The 23,825-nt window shown below is 39.7% G+C and overlaps 1 protein-coding gene across 3 annotated transcripts in view; it reads right to left on the reverse strand.

Annotated features, from left to right (window-relative positions):
* Window positions 1-23,825, reverse strand: part of Med14 (mediator complex subunit 14) — a 96,687-nt gene that overhangs the window by 9,780 nt on the left and 63,082 nt on the right. For 2 of the 3 annotated variants that reach the window (XM_042683607.1, XM_042683606.1), the window contains 10 exons: window positions 20,632-20,792; window positions 20,401-20,547; window positions 18,857-18,948; window positions 17,706-17,858; window positions 17,123-17,392; window positions 11,890-12,030; window positions 9,068-9,179; window positions 5,135-5,266; window positions 2,308-2,490; window positions 732-967 (listed from right to left, as the gene is read on the reverse strand). In XM_042683607.1, the coding sequence (XP_042539541.1) occupies window positions 732-967; window positions 2,308-2,490; window positions 5,135-5,266; window positions 9,068-9,179; window positions 11,890-12,030; window positions 17,123-17,392; window positions 17,706-17,858; window positions 18,857-18,948; window positions 20,401-20,547; window positions 20,632-20,792 (1,627 nt within the window). The remainder of the gene's footprint in view (window positions 1-731; window positions 968-2,307; window positions 2,491-5,134; window positions 5,267-9,067; window positions 9,180-11,889; window positions 12,031-17,122; window positions 17,393-17,705; window positions 17,859-18,856; window positions 18,949-20,400; window positions 20,548-20,631; window positions 20,793-23,825) is intronic. The other variant, XM_042683608.1, reaches the window with a different exon arrangement.

Raw genomic sequence — 23,825 nt, forward strand, 5'->3', positions numbered from 1 at the left:
TCAATGATTAACTATCTCCTAAGACTATCACCACTAGAGTGGTAGATGTATTTTTCTTCTTTTTTTTTCTTGCGGGGGGGGGGGGGGGGTGTCCGGTCGTGGGCCTGAACTCTGGGCCTAGGCGCTGTCCCTCAGCTCTTCAGCTAGGCTAGTGCTCTAGCACTTGAGCCACAATGCCACTTCCGGCTTTTTTTTTTCTGCTTATGTGGTGCTGAGGAATCGAACCCAGGACCTCAGGTATGCAAGACAAGCGCTCTACCACTGAGCCACCTTCCTAGTCCCTTTTCTTCTTTTTTTTTTTTTTAAATTATTTGTAAGCAGTTGAACATAAGAGTTCTAAATAAAATCAGTTGTTCATGTATTTTAGAAGGATCATTTTAATCATCAACAATTTTATTGCAATGGAAATTCAGCTACAAAGTTGACCTGCCCACCAGCGTGCACTAGAAAGCAAAGAGCAAAGTATTCTCTGCAAGGTCAGATCTTATGATTCCAGTCCCATAAAATGAGACACATTTCTGGGTCCATGTTAGCTATAAGACATAGAAATCACAGCACAGAAACTACAAAATGCAGAAGTATGCTAACAAGAATGGGGAAAAATAGTGAGGTTCCATTTTAATGCTAAGGCAGGATGAAAAGCTGCTTAAGAAGGTAGGACATGAGCTACAATCAAACTCAGTGTTCTGCTTTTGACCACTGCCACTTAGAAGGTTGCTAAGTACCCATACCGTTTCCTGTTGAATAATTCTTTGAAGGTGTCTTCTCATGATGACGGATCCAAGAAACCTCTCAAGTGGAGAACAAAGGTAACTACCTGCCAGGCCAGGAACGAGGCCTGGTGTTGGAGAGGGCAGTAGTAAAATGTTCAAGGCACTGTGAGTGAGGATGGTAGGTATGGATGCTGCCCAAGAGCGCTGAGGTAGTTTACGAGGTGGAGGCATGTTTGTTGGCATTGTTTGGGAACCTTTGGGGAAGAAAAACGTACGGTTTCAATACATACTATCTCATTGTTTACTCTTTTGTTTTCATCCTAAATCACTGCTATTCTAAATCAGTCTATACTGTATTAATTACAACAATACATGAATTCCTTATTAGCAAGAACAGCCATAATTACTCTCTTTTCTGTAGCCAGGCCCTTTTGCAATGTAACTCTGCAGGAATTCCTTCAAGGCATGAGGCCCATTTCCCTATCTGGAATCTGGCTGGCCTGATTTGCTTCTGGTCAAATGGGGAAGTGACACTGGGCTACTTGCAATAGGCTTCTAACTCCTGGGAACCTGGTCCAGCCACCATGTGAACAAGGTCATATTCAACCATGAGACCACAAACAGCAGGAAGCCATGCCAGTGGAGGCTACCTAGGCCAGCCAGTCCCTGGTCAACCTAGTAACAAACTAGACATATTCATGCGCTCAAGTAGGGTCTACCAAACTGCAGAACTGTGAGCCAATGTTTGATTCTTGTTTTACACACTGAACATGCAAAAAAAACCTAACAAATACATTCAAACAGTTCTTCTCTGGTGTTAATTTGCATAACTTTGTCAGTTAATTAAGGTATTTCTTATTAATGTGACAGCTAAAAGTCATAAGCAGGGCTCATGCCTATAATCCTAACTATTCAGGAGGCTAAGAGTTGAGGATCAAGGTTCAAAGCCAGCCTGGCAGGATAGTCCATGAGATTATTATCTCCAATTAACTACCAAAAAGCTAGAAGTGGAGCTGGGGCTCAAGTGGTAAGAGCAAAAAAGCTCAAGGATGGCATGTCCTAAAATCAAGCCCCAGGACCAGCACACACACACACCAAGTTATGACAGCAAGACTGGGACTCCATAAGACTTCTGGAGGAAATGACACATTTCTTCTTGTCCATTCCACTTTGCAAATTAGTTATTGTGTAGTGACTTGACAAATGGATAAAAGTTTGTTTTTAGAAAACCCTATTTAAGAAATGTTAAAATTTTCAAATATGAGAATAGAATGAAATAGGCCACTTCTTGGTGATACTAGAAAAGAACATAAAAATGTTGATGACTGCCAGGCACCAGAGGCCCATGCCTATAATCTCAGCTACTCAGGAGCCTGGGATTTGAGGATCGCAGTTCAAAGCCAGCCCAGGCAAAAAAGTCTGTGCAACTTTTACCTCCAAAAAATCACCAAAAAAGCCAGAAGTAGAGCGGTGGCTCAAGTGGTAGAGCGCTAACCTTGATGACAAAAGCTCAGGGACAGCACCCAGGCCCCAAATTCAAGCTCCAGGACCAGCATCTCCCTTCCCCGCCCCTGCAAATGTTGATGATACTCACTTGTTCCAGCTCGAGGAGAGTGAGAAGCATCTGTAACTGGAGAATGTAGTGATGGGTTGGCTGGTGACATTCCAGGTAAACGGGTAGCTGGTGAGGGGCCAGACACTTGAGGAGATCCTGGCCAGTTCCCTGCTCGACTACTTGGTGACACCATAGTATATGGGGAACTAGGGTCAAGAGTTCCTGAGAAAAGTAAACAACAGTCCTCAAAAATCTGCATTTTAATAAGCAAAAATTATTTGGTAGCATTCAAATCCTTAAATGATGATTAATATTTTTCTTTCAAGAAGATATTTCACTTAAGATTGATGTCTCAACATTATTATCTTAATATATAAACTTAAAAATATTTTTATTAAAAACAAATTAATTTTATATAATATGTAAATATATAAACGACATCAATTTTTATTTTGTGTCATTGATGTACTTTGTAACTAGATACAAGAAGTAGGAAAATAAAAGGACTAACAAAGGATAAAATCTAGACAAGCTTCCACATATCTAATATGTAACAATTTATGCTATCATCCATCTGAGAATATTTAATAATCTCAAAGCTCCTTTTAGGGGTAGAGGTAGAAATATTATTTATTTAGTTAGTTATTTTTGCCAATCCTGGGCTTGAACTCAAGGCCCCGGTGCTGTCCCTGAGCTTCTTTTGCTCAAGGCGAGTGCTCTACCACTTGAGCCACACAGCGCCACTTCCAGCTTTTTTGAGTAGTTTTTGGAGATAGGAGTCTCATGGAATTTTCTGCCTGGGCTGGCTTCAAACCACGGTCCTCAGATCTCAGCCTCCTGAGTAGTTAGAACTACAGGTGTGAGCCACCAGTGTCCAGTGAACTATTATATTACAACTACTTCTGATAAGTTATGCTTCATTCTACTGAGAGACATGTGAGAAGAGGAAAGAGTTTATTTTCTTTATTTAATAAAAGTTATATTGACTAAAAAAATGGAAGCAAGAATTAAGTTGTAAAGCAGCAACTTCATTAACAAGTTGATATTTAAATTTCATCCTGCCAATATTTTTTTTTCCCTTGGTCAGTCATGGGTCTTGGTCTTGAACTCTGGGCCTGGGCACTGTCCCTGAGCTCTTCAGCTCAAGGCTAGTGCTCTACCACTTGAGCCATAACACCACTTCCAGTTTTCTAGTGGTTAATTGAGATAAGAGTCTCACAGATGTTCCTGCCAGGGCTGGCTTTGAACTGCAATCCTCAGATCTCGGCCTCCGAGTAGCTAGGATTACAGGCTTGAGCCACCAGCACCCGGCCTGCAAATACCTTTTGACATATTATGTATAGCCCTTTGTCACCGAATTACAGTGAGGGAATATTTCTACTATATATATCAGAAAGTAAATGGTCCTTACTTATAAAAATAAGTCAAACAAATTAATAAGAAAAGGGCACCACAAGAAAGTAGACAAAGTATACAAACTGTCAGACACCAAATAAGAATTACTAAAATCAATGAACATTTAAATAGAGTCAACTTCACTACTAATCAAAAAAACACATTAAACAATATGATACCATTTTCATCTATTAAGATAGACAAGATTTTTTTGAAGTTATAACACCCCAACATAAGCAATGATGAAGGATACCAGACATTTCCCTGTGCTGCTATAAGAAATTGGTACAGATTTTCAGGTGAGCAATTTGCAATATGTTTTAAAAGCTTCAGAATTTCTTAAACCCCATTGAGACTATAATTCTACTTTTAGCGACTTATCTAATGATCATGGATATGAGCGCAGATGGCACAATTTTTATTTTTTATCTTTTCTTGTTGGCTGTGGAGCTTCAAACTCAGGGCCTAGGCGCTGTCCCTGAGCCTCTTTGTGCTCAAAGCTAGAGCTCTACCACTTGAGCCACAGCACCACTTCTAGTTTAGGGATAAGAATCTCACGGGAACTTTTCTGCCCAGGCTGATTTTGAACTGCGATCCTCAGCTCTCATTCTCCTGAGTAGCTAGGATTACAGGTGTGAACCACCGGTGCCCGGCTGGCACAATAACTGTAAAGCAAAGGTAACATTTTAAATGTATAATACAGGACAAGTGTTAAATTATGGTATGCCCATACAAGGCAATACTAGAAATCCATGTACTGTGATGATGTACAGTTTTTAAATGACAAATATTCCCACAAATATTAATAAAAATTAAATCATAGATATAAACAGTTGAGGAAACCATATTCTGCTGTAACATTATTCATAATATATTAAGTGAACTCTGTGTACAGTACAGTGCTATGTGTATGGGGGGGTACATACATTTGCTCTGCAAGAGTAATATCATGTATTACTAATGTAATACCACATGCCTCTGGAAAGAGGAATTAGGTGAATAGGAAAAGGAACACAATTTACTGACTGCCACCTTTATTCTTTTATCTATCTGAATGTATTTAAAACAGAACATTTGAGTAAAAAATTTCAAGTTGCAAAATAATTCATGTGGTAAGGTGGACCCATCCTGGAGGATGTTATCTTAGGGTACAGACAAGCCAAGGCGTAGAGAGGCAGTAGAGCAAGGGAGTTGTGAGAGAGCGGGCAAGCAGAGAGCAAAGGGAAGTGTGAGGATGACAGGAAAGGGATATAATAGAGGGAGAGAGAGTTAAAGTAGACAGACCATCTGGTCATTAACCTGTGTGGTACGATTAGGAGAAAATAATTTTCTTTCTATTCGAGATTTTTTTTCTTTCACTATTTCTCAATAAACAAGTGATAATTTTCATAACAATCTAATACATTTATTGAACAAAAATTACTTTCATGTCAAGCTCTTCAGCTATAGCAACTTCCATGTATGGACTCACCATGTGGACTAGCAAAACTGGCCCCTGGTCCTATTGAGATTCCATGCGAGGATGGGGGAGGAGTTGGAACAAATGACGCTGGTGATGGGGCTCTCAAAGCCCCACTGGGGGAGCTGGCAGCATGCAGATTTCCTAATAAAGGAAAATAATTATAGATGATCTTGCAGGACACTTATTATGTCCTGCCCAAGGACCCCAAGTTAAAAATCTCACTAGAGACTACAGAAATCGGTAGTAAAGCTCCCATAAACTGCACAATGGAAAACTTTCATTAGTGAAAAAGACAGCATTCAACTCCATGGGCCCAATTCTATCTCGCACATTGACCAATAGGGAAAAAAAAAAATATCTGGGTGCTGGTGGCTCAAGCCTAGCTATTCAGGAGGTTGAGATCTTAAGATCATGGTTCAGAACCAGCCCAGGCTGGAAAATCCAGTGAAACTTTTATCTCCAATTAACCACCAAAAAAACATAGTAGTGCTGTGCTCAAAGTGGCAAAACACTAGCCTTGAGCGAAAGAGCTCAGGGACAGCGCCAAGGCTCTGAGTTCAAGCCCCACAACCGACAAAACAAAAAATCCAGTTTATTTTTGTATTCTTATTCACTCATTCAACAAGTAGGCATGATTACCCGTTTCTAAACATTGAGGATGAAGCAATTAACAAAAGAAAATTCCTGTACTCATGGAGCTTATATTTTCATAAAGTAAGAAAAGGCTATGCAAGCCAGGCAGAAAAAAAAAGTTCTGGCTGGCCACAGCTGAAGGTATCTAGGGGATACAATATTCCAGGCAAACCAGAGAAACCAGTCAGAAGTAACTACAACTATTCAAGTGAGAGAGGACCAGTGGCTTGGACAAGGGAGACTGAAGGCTGAGGTAGTACAAGCTAGATAGATTCTGGGTAAAAAGGTATAGCTGACAGTGTCTGATAAATGACTGGATGTAGGTAACAAAGAAAATGGAGTCTAGCATAACTCTAACAGCCATGAAGCCAGGTAGCAGGAAGGAAGGGACTCCAATTACTGGAGTGTCTGTGGGAGCAGCAGGACTGAGAGGGGGGTTACAGAGCTTAATATCAATCATGCCAAGTTTCAGAGAGCTACTAGACACGTAGAAATGCTGAATGGATAGGTAGAAAATATAGGCCTAGCATTTTAAGGCAAGCTCTAGAATAGATTTTTTTAAAAAAATAGAAGACATTAACTTAATGATGTCACTCAAAGCCATTGGTCTAGTTCTAAGATTATGAAAGAGGAAACTCTTGACTACAATATCTATGAATGAATGCAACATTAAAGCACTTGCTACATTTCCATTACTATCTTCAATAATAGTGGGTTATATGTTTTACACTAGTTTGTAGGATAATTTCCTATTTTTGTGTTCTGTAATAACCTGATTAATATCTTACACCAGTAAGTATGTTGATCAACTTTTAACCTTTAAGTGTTATATGTACTTATTTAGCTGTATGGCTCGACAAGTGACTTAGCTTTTTATGCCTCAATTTTTCTCCATAAAATGGGGCTAATAGCAGAACCTACACCACAAGTTTGCTGTGAGGATTTAAATGAGTGAAGTATGGAGAATAAGGCTTGGTGTATTCATAGCAAGCACTATATATCTGTCTGCTACTATAATCATTTCAAAATTGTTGTTCTCCCTTCTTCAATGTAACAACAATCTCAATTCACATCAGAGAATCACTCTCTTGGAGTTCCATTTCTCTGAGTGTCCTCCTATTCCCCAGCTGGTCCTAGTAGCTGAACTGGCCCAGTTATGTGGACTTACACATGCTTTAGCATCTTGTGAACCACAGGCCTTAAAAACAGCCAATTGCATGTCTTAACTTAGAAATCTCTGACGACTGTTAAGCACTGGTGGCTCATGCCTATAATCTTAGCTACTCAGGAAATTTGACATCTGAGGATCATGGTTTGAAACCAGGCTCTTATCTCCAATTAACCACTAAAAAGCTGAAAGTAGAGCTGTGGCTCAGGTGGTAGAGTGCTAGCCTTGAGCAAAAATGCTCAGGGACCCTCCCAGGCCCTGAGTTCAGGCCAGGACTGGCACAAAACAAAAAAGAAATTTCTAAGGACTATACAATCAAAAAGGTGAAGAGAACACCCTCCTTAGCTGTGCTTGCATCCCATAGTGAGGCCAATAAAGCCCCACTGGGACACTATTAAAATCCAACAATGGCTCACCTCCACAATAAAAGCTGAAATCTCTAACCGGCCCTTAAATCTCTAACAGGACCAGGTCTACTATCCTCTGGGATCACTGGCGCCACATACCCCATGTGCTCTGTCTGGAATACCTTCTTTATCTGTGCCTTCTTTATACCTAGTCATCTATCTATGACCTGTCCTTCAAGTCTGGGCTTAACCAGTGTCAGAGACAACAGGAAAGGCAAAACATCTCCACCAAAGAAATGGTCAAGCCCTACCAAATAGGCTTTCAAATCTCTGGATGATCTCTTTATAACATTCATCACTCCTGGCATTATAGATGAAAGCTCTTTCACAATCTAAATGGAGAAACCATATTCTATCTCCAAACAATAAGAATTGAAAGATTTTTTTTTTTTTTTGGGTCCGGTCGTGGGGCCTGAACTCTGGGCCTGGGCGCTGTCCCTCAGCTCTTCAGCTCAAGGCTAGCGCTCTACCACTTGAGCCACAGCACCACTTCCGGCTTTTTTCTTTTTGCTTATATGGTGCTGAGAAATCGAACCCAGGGCCTCAGGCATGCAAGGCAAGCGCTCTACCACTGAGCCACCTTCCCAGCCCCAAGAATTGAAAGATTTTTTAAATGAGGATATTTCTTTCTTTTTCGAAAACTCTGCTACTATATAGTAAGAGCAATCTGAATGACTGAGAGCCATGCCCTGGGGGTGGGATCTACAGAGCATCTGAAGCCTGACTAATGCTGGAAACCCATCTGGGCAACAAGGCTGGTCAAAGACGCATGTGCCATGGGACATATGCCAGGTCCCCAGACTAAACACTTAATGTGATTTATTTCATTGAATTCTCCTATCTCTAAGCAAAGGATTTTATATTATTCTCATTTTACAAACAAAATAAGTAGCTGACAAGTGATATCCCTAACACTTCTCATCTGTAGACTACTAGGTTCTGCTGACTCATATAAATCTCTCTTTCTTTCACACACGGACACTTATACATACAATCTAAAAGGATTTTTTTGTATTTTACAAAATAAAAAAGTACATACTTCAAATTTTGCTTTACAATGTGAAAACATAAATGAGTTTGTTGGGTTCGTTACTAAAAAAATAATCAGGGTTTGGGCTGGGTAAATATAGTTCAGTGAAAGAAGATTTGCCTAGCACAGCTCAAGTTCCCAGGTTTCTTTCCCAGAACTGTACAAAAAGAAGAAAAAGGTTATTATGCATGTTTTTTCCTAATAAGCTAGAATATCCTCCAATGATGATAATACATTCTTCAGTTGCTGAACTGATAAATTTTTTCTTGTGATGGTCCTACGACTTGAATTTAGGGCCTGGTGGCTGTACTTGAGCTTTTCCTTGCTTAAGACTAGTGCTTTACCATGTGAGCCACAGCTCTACTTCTAGATTTTGGTGGTTAATTGGAGATAAGAGTCTCACGGACTTTCTTGATGAGCTGGCTTTGAACTGTGATCTTCAAATCTCAGCATCCTGAGTAGATAGGATTATTTATATTAGGATATATTAGTTATACAAGGGGGAGGAGTTGTAACATGAACACACATGTATACAATGTATACTGATGAACCCACATTCCATATGTAGCCATATGCTAGAAAGAGAATTCTCTCTGAAGCAGGAGGCTGCATAGTGCTTCGTAATGAGCGTGTGAGCCATAGTGTGAGGGAGTGTGCACTGAAGATGAAAGCTGAATAGGACAAGAGAATAAGTAAAACATTACCTGGAGACTGTGTGTGCATCATAGAGGGAGACTGATTGACTGTGCTATGATAAGACGTAGGAGGGGAAGTAAGAGGATAAGCGCCTGATGTTCCTGGTTGCTTTGGAAATGGCTGAGAAAAAAAAAAGATAATTAAATGTTGGTAAATAGACAGCCACAGTGAGTGTATGGTTTTCCCTGGTTATAGCTACAATATTAATTTGCATACTTCATTGGTCACCAAATAGGAAATGTGAAACATGAAAAAATTCAAAAGCACATACTAAGTGCTTGAAAATTCTGATTCTCAAAAATGTTCTTTAAGCTGGGCACCGATGGCTCACACCTGTAATCCTAGCTACTCAGGAGGCTGAGATCTGAAGATCACAGTTCAAAGAGAGCTCATCAAGAAAGTCCGTGAGACTCTTATCTCCAATTAACCACCAGAAAACCAGAAGTGGCACTGTAGGTCAAGTGGTAGAGTGCTAGACCTTACACTGAAGACCTGAGGGACAGCGCCCAGACCCAGAGTTCAAGCCTCACCACTGGCAAAAAATAAAAAAAGTTTTTAGACACTAAGAACATCCTCATTCCTTACTTTGCAACATCATTGCTTCTATGCCTCAGGGTATACTTTGCTCATTTTATCTAACATCTCAGGAATTATCTGTATTGTTTAGCTACCATCTCACTGATTCTAAGGCATTTACTCACACACTTTCACATCTCTGAAACCAGTGAATCTTTCGATTCCTGGCATGTTAATTTAAATAACTTGAATCGTTTTGTTTTGCCAGTGCTGAGGCTTAACCTCAGCGCCTGGGTACAGTCCCTGAGCCTCTTTGTACTGAAGGCTTATGCTCTACCACTTGAGCCACAGTGCCACTTTTGGCTCTTTCTTGTTGGAGATAAGAGTCTCCTGGACTTTCCTGCCCAGGCTGGCTTTCAAATCTTGATCCTCAAATCTCAGCCTCCTGAGTAGCTAGGATTACAGGCATGGTATACCCAGCTATTGTTTGGTTTTTGGAGCAGGATATAAAACAAAAGTGGTGCATCTTACACTTGGTAGACTATAAAACCATTTGACCTATGTTCATTCACTTTGATCTTTACCTCTAGTACCTTTTTTTTTTTGTCGGTTGTGGGGCTTGAACTCTGGGCTTGGGTGCTGTCCCTGTGCTCTTCAGCTTAAGGCAAGCACTCTACCACTTGAGCCACAGCACTAGTGCCGGTTTTCTAGTGGTTTATTGGAGATAAGAGTCTCACAGACTTTCCTGCCCCAGCTGGCTTTGATCTCAGCCTCCTGAGTAGCTAGGATTACAGGCGTGAGCCACCAGAGCCCGGCACCTCTAGTACTTTTTAATCTGCATGAGCCACCAGTGCTTGGCTGGACATCTTCTTTTATGAAATGTTTTAAATCTTTTGTCCCTCATCTGTTTGAGACAAGATCTTCTCTATTTATCCCAAGCCAGCCCTGAACTTGTAACCCTTCTGTCTTAGCGTCCAGAGTGCTGGGATTACAGGTGTGCCCCATCATATTTGGCTTCTTTTGCCCCTCTTAAAACCAAAGTTGTAGCTGGGGAATGGTGGGCTCACACCTGTAATCCTAGCTACTCGGAAGGCTGAGATCTGAAGATCAAATTTGAAACTAGCCTAGGAAAATCTGTGAGGCTCTTATCTCCTTAATTGGAGATCAAAAAAGCCAGAAGTGGAGCTGTGGCTCAAGTGGTAGAGCGCTAGTCTTGGGCAAATAAAGCTCAGGGACAGTGCCCAGGCCCTCAGTTCAAGTCCCAAGACCAACACACACACACACACACACACACACACACACACTCTATCAAAATTGTCTATCTTGTTTCTTATTCTTCTTAAGCCATTTTAGATTTCATTCTAAATCACAAATTACAAAACCATGCATTTTACTTTGTTTTATCCAAAAATGTAAATTTTTTAAATATTTAAAGCTGTGGTACCAAAACTACGATATTCTTAAGACTCTGTATATTCTTCCTTTTCCATAGGTTACCAGACAGCAGTGGCTCCTGCGTGTAATCCTAGCTACTCAGGAGGTAGAGATTTGAAAACCAATGTTTGAAGCCAGCTCCAGCAGAAAAGTCTGACTTTTATCTCTCTACTAACCAGCAAAAAGCCAGACGTAGAGGTGTGGGTCAAGCGTCAGCTCTGAGTGAAAAAGCTAAGAAAGGGCACCCAGGCCCTGAGTTCAATAATGCCGACACAAAAAATAACAACAAAACTGTGCATTCTATATAAAATACTTAGTAAGGAAATTTTTTTTTTTGGTCCGGTCGTGGGGCCTGAACTCTGGGCCTGGGCGCTGTCCCTTAGCTCTTCAGCTCAAGGCTAGTGCTCTACCATTTGAGCCACAGCACCACTTCCAGCTTTTTTTGTTTTTGCTTATCATGCAAGGCAAGCGCTCTACCACTGAGCCACTTTCCCAGCCCTTAGTAAGGAAATTTTACCAAGGACTTCTTCAGATCCTGTAGATGTTTCCATCCTTGGAATTACATTACTTTAAGCACCAATGTGATGTGTCTGAGGTTAATGTTTTTCCCCCAAACTATCACTTCCCATCATGTCCCATCCTCCTCATATCCCTGTCAATATTTTTTCTTAAGGATTTCCTGGGCATCTTGGGCTCATGATGGACCTGACACCTATACAATCTGTGAAGTTATAAAAATCAACCAACCCTGATAAGAAATGTACTCATTATCTTGCCCATGCAATTGTAACCCCTCTGTACAGTATTTTCACAATAAAAAAAAAAAACACTAAAAAAAAAAAATCAACCAACCCTGTTTGGAATTTTATTGAGACATTACCTGTTGCTGGGGTGGTGGCTGGAGTTGTGATATTAAGGAGTCCATCATATCTCCTCCTATAGGAGAAGGAGGATTATCATCCTCATTCACAGACCTTCTTCGAGCATCCTGATTGCTGTCAACAAACATATTCAGGAATGTCTACGGATATAAACAGGCAAAATTTAGATTACCTAATTTTAGTAGGATATTTCAGTAATTTAGAATGTTTTAGTAGAAATGAAGTTTACATCCACTGGTGAAAATTAGTAGGACAATCTAAAAGAGATATTACTAATTTTGAAGAAAGGGGTAAGACTGAGCAAAGTGATTAGCAAAACTGAATATCAAAACAACTTTTGGCTTTATAATTATGACTATTAATCATAATTGGCTGTCAATCACAGCCATGGAGATGGCCATAAAATATATATTTACTAATGATTTAATCTTAAACCATCAAGAGTAAGACAATCTGTTTTATAGGATGTGTCATCAAAAAAATTGAGCAAGGCTATTAAGAGTTTGTCTCAAGCATAATTTCCTACTTTTATACACCCACTTTCCCATTCTTCAAAAATATGTAATCACAAGCTTCTCAGAAGCATTAAAGGGTTATTAAAAACATATAGTCTGACTTTTAAAGATAATGGATTTACAACACATATTTTATCTTCTCTCAATATCTTACTAAAACTACTAGGAAAAAATAGTAAGTCATAAAGACCAAAAAAAAAAAAAAGAAGAGAAAAAGTAGCTATACATTCTGAAAGCTGTGAAGCTGTGAAGCAGATGGTTGAACCACACTAGATGCGAGAGTCATACCCTAAGCAAGACATAGGGAAAGCCAAGAAACAAGGCTATTTCTATCCAAATCCCCAAGACATTTTGGAACTGGCAGAACCAGATACCTCTGGAAATGAGGGTGGAGGTGGGACTAAAAACTGAATACTGGGTGAAAGTCTCTTTCTCTCTCTCTTTTTAAAATCTCTCTAAAAGACAGTTAAACTCTCCTAGATTCTCAGTTGCTTTCACCTGAGCTCAGCTGACTCCGACCCCTTGAAGGAAGAGCTGGCTTGGGTGGGGGGGAGACTCCAAGATATAATGGAGAGAAAATGGAAGATTAAAGTCTATGTAGTTCAAGTTGAGAATATTGACCTCCTCTCATTTGACTTCCCTCAAATTGGAAGTCAGTTGCATACTATTTATTTAGGATTCTTGGATCTTCTTCTCTTGGTACTCACAGCAGACCAAGAATTAAAGACCTAAAGCTACTGACATTGAAAGTATGGCCCAAGCAGATCCTCCTGCAATAAAAACCATAGTCAATACATCTGTAAGGTATGTAACTCTTAGCTTTACATAAGAGAAGACATCAAAGAATTGCTTGATATTTGAAGAAAGACACTAACATGAAAGAAATCAATGCACCCCACAATGAACAAGAATGGAGATTATGTAGGAAGAAAAGAGGTAAGAGATGTTAATGTAGCCATATAAGAACATGATGTCATAAAATGAACATTTATAGATACAAAAAAAGAGTTTTTGAAAATTAAAAAAAAATCCTGGGAGGAAAAATAAAGAAGGGGGGAGGATAAGGAGAAAGAGGGGGAAAAAGAAGAGGAGAAGGAGGGAAGAAGAAACCTTCCAGAAGAAATGAGACAAAAACAAAACATAGAAAAAAAGGTGAGCAAATGTAGCCATGGTGCTCACTAGACACTGTTGAAAATGAACTATACAACTTTATGGATAGGATGGGAGGGAAAAACTGGAAGAGAGTGAGTGAGGGAAGGGGTGATACTGTCAAAAAAGGAAATGTCCAATTAACTACCAGAAGAACATAAGTGGCAGTATGGCTCAACATGGTAGAGTGCCAGCTTTGAGCAAAAGAGCTCAGGGAGTTGCCCAGGCCCTGAGTTCAAACCATAGAACCAAAAACAACTACAACAAACAGAAAAGATAAAGCCAGATGTCAGTGGCTTACATGTCCAATCCTAGCTACTCAGAAGGCTGAGATCTAAGGATCATGGTTCAAATCCAGCCCAGGCAGGAAAGTCAATGAGACTCTTATTTATCTCCAATTAACCACCAGAAAACCAGAAGTGGTGCTGTGGCTCAAAGTAGTAGAGTGCTAGCTTTGAGCAGAAAGGCTCAGGGACAGCACCCAGGCACTGAGTTCAAGCCTCATGACCAACAACAACAACAAAAGAGAAAAAAATAAAGAAGTACAAATGGCCAAAAAATACATAAAGAAATGATTAATATCTCTGACATGTCAGAAATATAAATCAAAATGACATTGAGATTTCATCTCACCCCAGTCAAAATGGCCATCATCTAGAATACTGGCAAGGATATGGGGGAAAAAAGGAACTCTAACATACTGTTGGGACAGCAAAATAGTTAATCTACTATGGAAATCAATACGGAGTTTCCTCAAAAAACTAAACATATGATCCAATGAACCACTCTTGGCCAAGGGAATCTAAGTTAGGCTACAACAGAGATATTTGCACATTCAAGTTGTAGCACTATTCATAATAGCCAAGCTATGAAACAGTCCAGATGATCCACAACTGATGAGTGAATCCAGAAAAGGTGGAGTCTGTGCATGTGTGTATACCACAGAGTATTGTTCAATCATAAAGAATTAAATTGTTACTTCCAGGGAAATGGATGAACAGAACATCATGTTAAGGGGAAGTCAGGTTCAGAAGAACAAAAGTCAAATGTTTTCCCTCATACGCAGATGTTAGACATAAAATATAGAGCGACAGATATATAAAATTGTGGGACCATTTGAGGAGACTGGGGGTGGGGAAGGGGAGTGAAGGGGGTAAATTCATTGCCTCTGAAAAGGAAACTTGGTGGAAACTATTAAATAAGAGGATAGTAGAGATGAGGACAGTGCGAGTAAACAAGGGGATCAATCTGATTAAAATATTGTGTCATGTACATGTCAAATACCATGGTGAAATCTCTTTGAGAAATTAGCATACATTTAAAGAAAAGAACAGAAATGTAGAACAGGTCCGGTTTGAGACAAGGCAACTAGTGGAAAGGGAGAAGGCTAATGGGAAGAGAGGAGAGTGAATATGGTAAAAATATTTTATGTACATGTGTGAAAATGAAACAATTAAGCTTGTTGAGATTGATCTGGGAAGAGAGAGGGATAAGAGAGACTGACAGATGGGTAGTGAGACTGATCATTGTACTATGTTCATATATGGACATGTCAAAATGAATCCCCCCTACACACACACACTGTAAAACTAATTGATGTCAACAAAAAAATGTAAAAGAGGTATGGATGGGATAGGAAAAGAGGGAGAGAATGATGGAAGGAGTATACTCATAATCTGACTTGTTTAAAAACCTCTTTGTATAACTACTTCAAGATAATAGCTAGGAGTGGAGCTGTAGCTCAAGTAGCACAGCATTAGCCTTTAGCAAAAAGGCTCAGGGACAGTACCCAGGCCCTGAATTCAAATCCCAGGACCAATGGCTGTGTGTGCATGCACACACACACACACAGACACACACACACAAAGCTAAAAGTTGCCAGGCCCCGCTTGCTCATACCTACAATCCTAGCTACTCAAGCAGCAAAGTCTGTGAGACTCTTATGTCCAATTAACCACCAAAAAGCTGAAAGTGGAGCTGTGGTCAAGTGGTAGAGCACAAGCCTTGAGCAAAAAAGCTCAGGGACAGTGCTCAAGTCCTCAGAACACCAAGCCCAGCCCAAAACAACCTAGCTAAAACCAAAGAGGACTGAAGGTATGGCTCAAGAGGTACAGTGCTTGCCTAACAAACACAAGGCCCTGAATTGAAACAGATAAGAAACCAATATTTTTCAATGTATTGAAAGGAGAGTTACATAATGAATTTTTTTGGCCAGTCCTGGGCTTGTCCTGGGCACTGTCCCTGTGCTTCTTTTGCTCAAGGCTAGCACTCTACTACTTGAGCCACAGTGCCACTTCCGGTTTTTCTGTGTATGTGGTGCTGAGGAATCTAACCCAGGGCTTCATGCATGTGAGGCAAGCACTCTACCACTAAGCCACATTCCCAGCCCCACATAATGGATTTTTTAAGATGAAATTAGTAGTAAGTACAGTGAAAAGCTAAACCCTCTCCACAAACAAAGAGCCAATTAATAATTTCAGGAAATAAGAATTACAATTCCAGGAAAATAAATGGTGAACAAGAAAGGAAAAGCAATCATAGTAAGCTTGGTGAAATAATGTTTACACGTTTATAATGTTAACACCAAAATGATTCATCTAACCATATTACAAAGACAGGAAGAAAGAAGAACATGCTGACCTCATAGGAACAGGCTAGAAGGGAGAAAGAGTATATAAAGAAGAATTTAAAAAATTAAATCCCTCCATTTTCACAGTGAGTTCACATTTTGCTTAATGTCTTAAGCAAAAGGTCAACAAATAACACTAAGCATGCTCTTTCGTGATATGGATATAAACATCAAGAGAATCAACCATAGAAGAACTGAAACTCGGTGTCTCTGAGGGGCGGAAAATGGCAGGAGTGGGTTGCAGTTTTTATTTTTTCAAAACAAGTCTTTTAGAACTATCTAACTCTACACTGGAGACACAAATAACTGAGCCATAACATAAGAAGTTGTAGGGGCTGGGAAGGTGGCTCAGTGGTAGAGCGCTTGCCTTGCATGCCTGAGGCCCTGGGTTCAATTCCTCAGCACCACATAGCAAAAAGAAAAAAGCCGGAAGTGCGCTGTGGCTCAAGTGGTAGAGCGCTAGCCTTGAGCTGAAGAGCTGAGGGACAGCGCCCAGGCCCAGAGTTCAGGCCTCACGACCGGACCCAAAAAAAAAAAAAAAAAAAAAGAAGTTGTAGTTATAATACAGGTCATCACATTTTTAGAAAGCATCATAGTTGAACTGATAAACATTTTAAATAATTAATGTTAAACACTACACTTAAAGTTTTAAAAAGCAAATACGATGTTCTTTAGTATATTCTATCTTATTCATCACAGGGTAAGGAAATAAAGGACTTACTATAATCTGGTTCACACAGGCACAGCACTTCATCAGAACTTCTAGCTCCTTCAGAATTAAGTTGTAGAGATGAGTTATTAACTCATTATCTGATTAATTGCTACTTACTCAATTTCAAACAAGACTTGTGTTGTTTTGGCCCATTTCTCCCTCAGAGGAATTGTTTGAGAGATCATGGTTATGTTTACTGTGTCATGCTATATAGTAAAGTCTGTTACCTTCAATCCTGGTGCAGGATAAAAACCTTCCACTAACTTGCTGTTATCAAAAAGACTATAGGCACCATCCCGTATAGCCACAACGCCTCGACTCCGGCAGTATATGTCAATGCAGTACATGTTCCTGAAGGCCAGCCTGATGTGCGTGGATGATTGTGGCAGAATAGAGAAGCACTGGTAAGCGGTGTTGGTTCTCTGGGTTAAGCCCAACATCGGCACAGTGGGGAGTTTGTTGATGGCATTTAATGGCGCCTGAGTATCAAACAGTACCTATAAAGAACAAGCACGATGAAGGTAGCCAGTTTCTACACAAATGCCAATTCCTCAGAATTTTCAATGTATAAATTTCACAAATGAAATAATTATCATTCTGGAACATTCTCTAAAACATTCCCTTGTGGAAAATGCAAAGAAGATCGCTGAGGTCTAATAAAATTATCAACGCAACATTCAAGATATAAAAGACAAAGGCATCTACTTACCTTGTCATTAAAGAAAGGTGTTTACATGATTTTTTTGAACTTTGCATGGGGTACAACTACCAATAAGGTCTTAGTTTTAGATGGAAAATAAAGTTCATTACCTGTAATAACTGAACCACATTTGGTGTCTTGTTGAACATTTCTTGAAGTTGATGGAGAATGGTATTGTGACAGTTACTGCAACCTGAGTTAGGACCAACTGTTCCCAAAGAAATGTGAAATTTCTGATGGATAGAATTCCACTGGATACTAATCTAAATTGAACAGATTGTACATCTTAGAAACCAAGAAAGTAACATTCAAGCAGAAGAAAAAACTGTTAAAAGGCAAAATGTAGAAGATTAATGAGGTCTTTTTTTTCTTTTTGGCTGGTCCTGGAGCTTGAACTCAGGACCTGAGCACTGTTCTGAGCTTCTTTGCTCAAGGCTTGTGCTCTACCACTTGAGCCACAGCTCCACTTTCAGCTTTTTGCTGTTTATGTGGTGCTGAAGTATCGAACCCGGGGCTTCATGCATGCTAGGCAAGCACTCTACCACTAAGCCACATTTTTAAATTTTCTCAATAAAGTAAAAGCCACATCTGGTTCCTCACAACTGTAATCCTAGCTACTCAGGAGGCTGAGATCTGAGGATCACAGTTGAAAGCAGTAAAGTCCATATAATTCTTATTTCCAATCAACAGCAAAAAAGTCAGAAGTGAAACTGTTGCTCAAGTGATAGAGAGCCAGTCTTTAGTGGAAAAAGCTAAGGGACAGCATCCAGATTCTGAGTTTAAGCACTTGTACTGACAGAAAAACAAACAAAACAAAAACATAAAACTGTGGATAGGGCTGGGAATGTGGCTTAGTGGTAGAATGCTTACCTAACATACATGAAGCCCTGGGTTTGCTTCCTCAGTACCATACAAACAGAAAATGTCAGAAGTGGTGCTGTAGCTCAAGTGGTAGAGTGCTAGTCTTGAGCAAAAGAAGCTCAGGGACAGCTCTCAGGCCCTGAGTTCAAGCCCCAGGATTGACAAAAAACAAAACAAAACAAAACAAAAACCTGTGGATAAACTCTTTAAAAACTGTAAACTCTAAAGTTTTCAATTTTAGAGAGTTGAGCATTATAATACTCAAGCATTTTAAATATGTTATTTTATCCCTAGGTTTCACTTGATCCCTTATTTTAAAGTAATTTTAATATTTTTTGAGCTCTTGATTTTTAAAACATTTATAGAAAAGGATCTTTTAAGTTTTAATTCATAGACCTACCGAGCTTCCCTTGGTGGTTCCATAACATAGAATAAGTTTTCGGTAATTATAAACACGAACTTCTGAGAAAATATTTAGGTGAGCAGGTATGTCTAAGAGAAAGAAAACAAAAAGATTACTGGTACAAAATCTGAGGACTGGAGGTATAGCTCAAGTGGTAGAGCTCCTCTTTAGCAAATGTGAAGCTCTGTTAAACCCAACTACTGCCAAAAAAAATTGGGATTAAAATATAAATTTAAAAAGGATGCCACTTTACCAAAACTATGTAAGCAGGGTGTCTAATAAATAATTTAGTTTATAAAACCACCATAGGCAGTATGCTCCCATTACTACAAAAGGGGCTAAATGGAAAGACTTGGAAAAAATTATATTAAGTGAAGTAAGCCAGGCCCAAAGAAACATAGGTCCCATGGTTTCCCTTATTTGCAATAACTAGTATATGTCTGAGTCAAGCAGAAAAGGTCAGATAAGTTGATGTTAGGGAAATGAACCCTAAGATATGTATTCAAATGTTTTTTTTCTTTCATGCGATTGTTTCTAACACATTTTTAAGATTATTTCTTTGTTGCTTTGTATGTCCTTCCCCTAGGGTATAACCCCTGCTTTCACTGTATTTGATGTTGGTATAATTTGTGGAGGGGAAGGGAAAAAACAAATTGTTTAAATAGGGATACAGGTGGACCCATTGCAACAATGAGATGTACAAGTCATTATGTTGAAAACAAACTTTACAACTTTGGTGGGGGCGAGGGGGGAGGAGGATTTGGTGGGGGGGGAGGATGGGAAGGGAGGGGAAAGGGAAACAAAGGAGGAGGCTACAATGCTTGATAAGAAATGTACTCATTATCTTGCCCATGTAATTGTAACCCCTCTGTACAGTATTTTCACAATTAAAAAAAGAGAGCTAGAACAAGGAAGCATATGGCTAGAGGATTTCAGTAACTTCTTAATGGTGTGACTTGTTTTCTTTTAAAAAATGAAGATTGTCTACTTCTAGCTGATTGTCAATTGAGTTTACATGAACAAAAGTTTATTATAGTTTATAGCATATAGTGAATAAGTACTACATTATTATAACAAACACATCAATGTATTATTCACAGGTATACTTGTGGAAACTTAACAGTGGTTGTCTTGGAGGGAGGGGAGAAAATTGACCTGAGATGAAAAAAAACACAATTTTCATTAGACATACTTTTTTGGGGGGGGTCCGGTCATGGGGCCTGAACTCAGAGCCTGGACGCTGTCCCTCAGCTCTTCAGCTCAAGGCTAGTGCTCTACCCCTTGAGCCACAGCGCCACTTCCGGCTTTTTTAAGTTTTTGCTTATGTGGTGCTGAGGAATCGAACCCAGGGCCTCATGCATGCAAGGCAAGCACTCTACCACTGAGTCACCTTCCCAGCCCCAGTATGTTTTACTTTTTCAGGTAAAAATGGGGCATTAGTGTTTTAATTTAGGAAAAAAAAAAGATTATACAAGCACAAGAAAGAATTCAATCCCCCTTAACACCAAGAGCAAACACAAAAAGAAAATTATTACATGTACCTGGTAAAGAACGTGCAAATTCCAACACGCACTCATATAATCGTGCAATGCTATTCCAGTCATTAAGGAACATTTCAACCACTTTTCTACCACCAACAGGTTCAGACAACAGATTTTCATATGTCAGGTAAACATGCCGGGATGGTCCTACAGGATTAAAAGAGATTATCAGTAATCAGTACTTTAAAAAATCCAGAATTATGCAAAGACTAAGTGTGTGAAAGATCTCACCTTGTTCCCTGGTAGAAGTGCCATTAAGTGGACAATTTGCAAACACTAACTCTGCCACCCATGTGCGGTTATTTCGACCCTGTAATCGGAAAGTGCAATCGAGAAGACAGCGGTCCAGAGCCTTTTGGGTTTCTTCATTTACACCCTTACAGGGAGGGATTCTGGTGATAAAAGAGTATATGAAGCAGATTATACACAGCATGACAAAGCACAATGTAAATAATATCAGTCAGGGCACAACAGAGCTTCACAGTCTGCTTCGAGATATCTTCTGCAAAGGAAGGAAGCAATTAACCACAGCAAGTTGCAATTTTGGGTTTTGTTTTGTTTTTTGTTTTTTGGCCAGTCATGGGGCTTGAACTCGGTCTGGGTGCTGTCTCTGAGCTCTTCAGCTCAGGGACACTACCACTTGAGCCACAGAGTAACTTCCAGTTTTCTGAGTAGTTTATTGGAGATAAGAGTCTCGTGGGGGCTGGGAAAGTGGCTCAGTGGTAGAGCACTTGCCTTGCATGCATGAGGCCCTGGGTTCGATTCTCCAGCACCACATAAGCAAAAAGAAAAAAAGCCGGAAGTGGCTTTGTGGCTCAAGTGGTAGAGCTCTAGCCTTGAGCTGAAGAGCTGAGGGAAAGTGCCCAGGCCTAGAGTTCAGGCCCCACGACCGCACCCCCCCCCTCAATAAAAAGGTGTCTCGTGGACTTTTGTGCCTGGGCTGGCTTTGAACCGCTATCCTCAGATCTCAGCCTCCTGAGTAGCTAGGATTCCAGGCATGTGCCACCAGTGGCCCAGCTTAAGTGGCAGTTTTTAAACCCATTTTCATTATCAACAACCTACATTAGAACTCTTGCTTTACCTAAGTGACATCTGTTGTTATCCATAATCTTATTCAAAAAGATCACAATTCTACATGATGAAAAATTAAGAATACTGATTCTACGAAATCTATCTAGAACACTTTCAAGAAAAAGCTAACAGGCTAGCTGGGCTCACACCTGTAATCTTACCTATTGAGGAGGCTGAGATCTGAGAATGATGGCTCAATGCCAGCCGGGGCAAAAAAGTGAGACTCTTCAAATAACTACCAAAACAAGCCAGAAGTGGAGCTGTAGGTCAAGTGGTAGGGTGCTAGCCTTGAGCAAAAATGCTCAGCAACAGTGCCCAGGCCTAGATTTCAAGCTCTAGGACTGGCATGCGCACACACACAACATGAGAAACAAAACACATGTAAAACTATTCTTCGAATACAGGACAATTTAGTATATAAAGAATAAGGGCTCTGGAGTCAGAGCCCTAAGTCTACTTCTTACTTAGTCACGTTTAACCTCTCTGAATTTCAGTTTCCCAGCATAAAGAATTATTTTATAAGGCACTGAGGAGAACAAGACAAAACAATAGAGAAAATACTTATTATTAATTATCCCAGGAAAACCAAATACCTCCCTAAATATTTTTCTTCTACAGCTTTATGGACTATTCATTTTCTCAACAACCATTATGACATTAAGATATATTAGCTGTTAGTGAGTTATTTCAACAGTGGATGAAATGATGGAGTAATATGTTAATTATGCATTATCCCTTAATTCAGAGGGTTGTAAATTCTCAGACTGGGTATAGTGATTATCTATAACAAGGCAAAGAAAACAAATATTTAATTGGAAATACGGGAATCTCTTATTCAAGATGTAACACCTAGAACAGGGTTTCTCAGTCTTGGCAAAACTATCATTTGGGGCTGGGGAATTCTTTGGTGTGGGAGCTGCCCTATGCCACCCTTCTCTCGACCTACTAGATGCCAATAGCATCTCCCACACCTCTTCCAGTTAATGACAATCAAAAATATGTCTACACATTGCCAAATATCCCTTGAAGGGTAAAATGGCCTGGGGATCAAGAACCACTAATCTAGAATAAACAATTTAAAAAAACAAGAGTTAGGTGTGCCAAAAACATTATGGGCAGCAAGATTTATGCAATCTAGATAGCATAAAAATAAAATTTAGTACCAAATCTTTCTCAATTGAAACTATCATATTGCCTGCCCCTTTTTAAAGTTTTTCAAAAGTTAGACACTGAAATCCTACTTGGAAGACTAAGGCAAGATGATCTTTTTTTTTTTTTTTTTTTCCGGTTGTGGGGCCTGAACTCTGGGCCTGGGCGCTGTCCCTCAGCTCTTCAGCTCAAGGCTAGCGCTCTACCACTTGAGCCACAGCGCCACTTCTGGCTTTTTTCTTTTTGCTTATGTGGTGCTGAGGAATCAAACCCAGGGCCTTGAGCATGCAAGGCAAGCGCTCTACCACTGAGCCACCTTCCCAGCCCAGGCAAGATGATCTTGCATTCAAAGGCAACATAGGCCACAAAGTAAGACTTCATCTTAAAAATTAATTTTTTACACTACATTCTTTTATCACTACCAGAAAAATACTGTCCGACTATATTTTCAGTTGTTATAGAAACTGTGTATGTTGTATGTTCATTCTTGAACTTGATAGGTAGATCATGGGTTTGTCTGCCTTACCCTTACATTTTATGAATCTTGTCAAAGAAGTTATAAAGCAGAGCCAATTTAAATAGACATCTCATCTTGAGTTTGAAAACATAAATGCAATATATTGTCTTCCTTCCATACTTAGGCTAATTTTATATGAAATCTGTTTGCTTAGAAGATGAATGCACAGAAGTTAACATGTTTTCAAGAGAGAAAAATTTATGCTGTAGGCATAGCAGGACCCTGAAAGTGCATTTTATGTCACGTTCTTAATTTGTGCTACAGATATAATTGGCTCCATTTTCCAGCACCTATAAACTATTTACTCAGTTTTTTCCCCTTTAGTACTGGGGATGGAATCAAGTGCTTTGTGCATGTTAGGCAAGCACCCTACCACTAATCTATAATCCCAGCCCTTTTTTCTTCTTCTCACTTTTAAGGCTACAAACATAATAGGAAATCTCCTCAGCATGATTGAATAAGGTGGGGATAATGACTAGGTCCTCCCAAAAGAAACCAAGCTTCTACAAAATATATTAGCCAGAGAAAGAACTGAGGAAAATGTATTTTCAAAAATGGATTCATCTTATCTGGAAATTTCTATCAATTAAAATTTTTATTTATTTTTTTTGGGGGGGTGGGTCAGTCGTGGGGCTTGAACTCTGGGCCTGAGCACTGTCCCTCAGCTCTTCAGCTCAAAGCTAGCACT

Source organism: Dipodomys spectabilis, unplaced genomic scaffold, assembly GCF_019054845.1.
Source record: "Dipodomys spectabilis isolate Male_0828 unplaced genomic scaffold, ASM1905484v1 ptg000082l, whole genome shotgun sequence".
Classification (NCBI taxonomy): Eukaryota; Metazoa; Chordata; class Mammalia; order Rodentia; family Heteromyidae; genus Dipodomys; species Dipodomys spectabilis.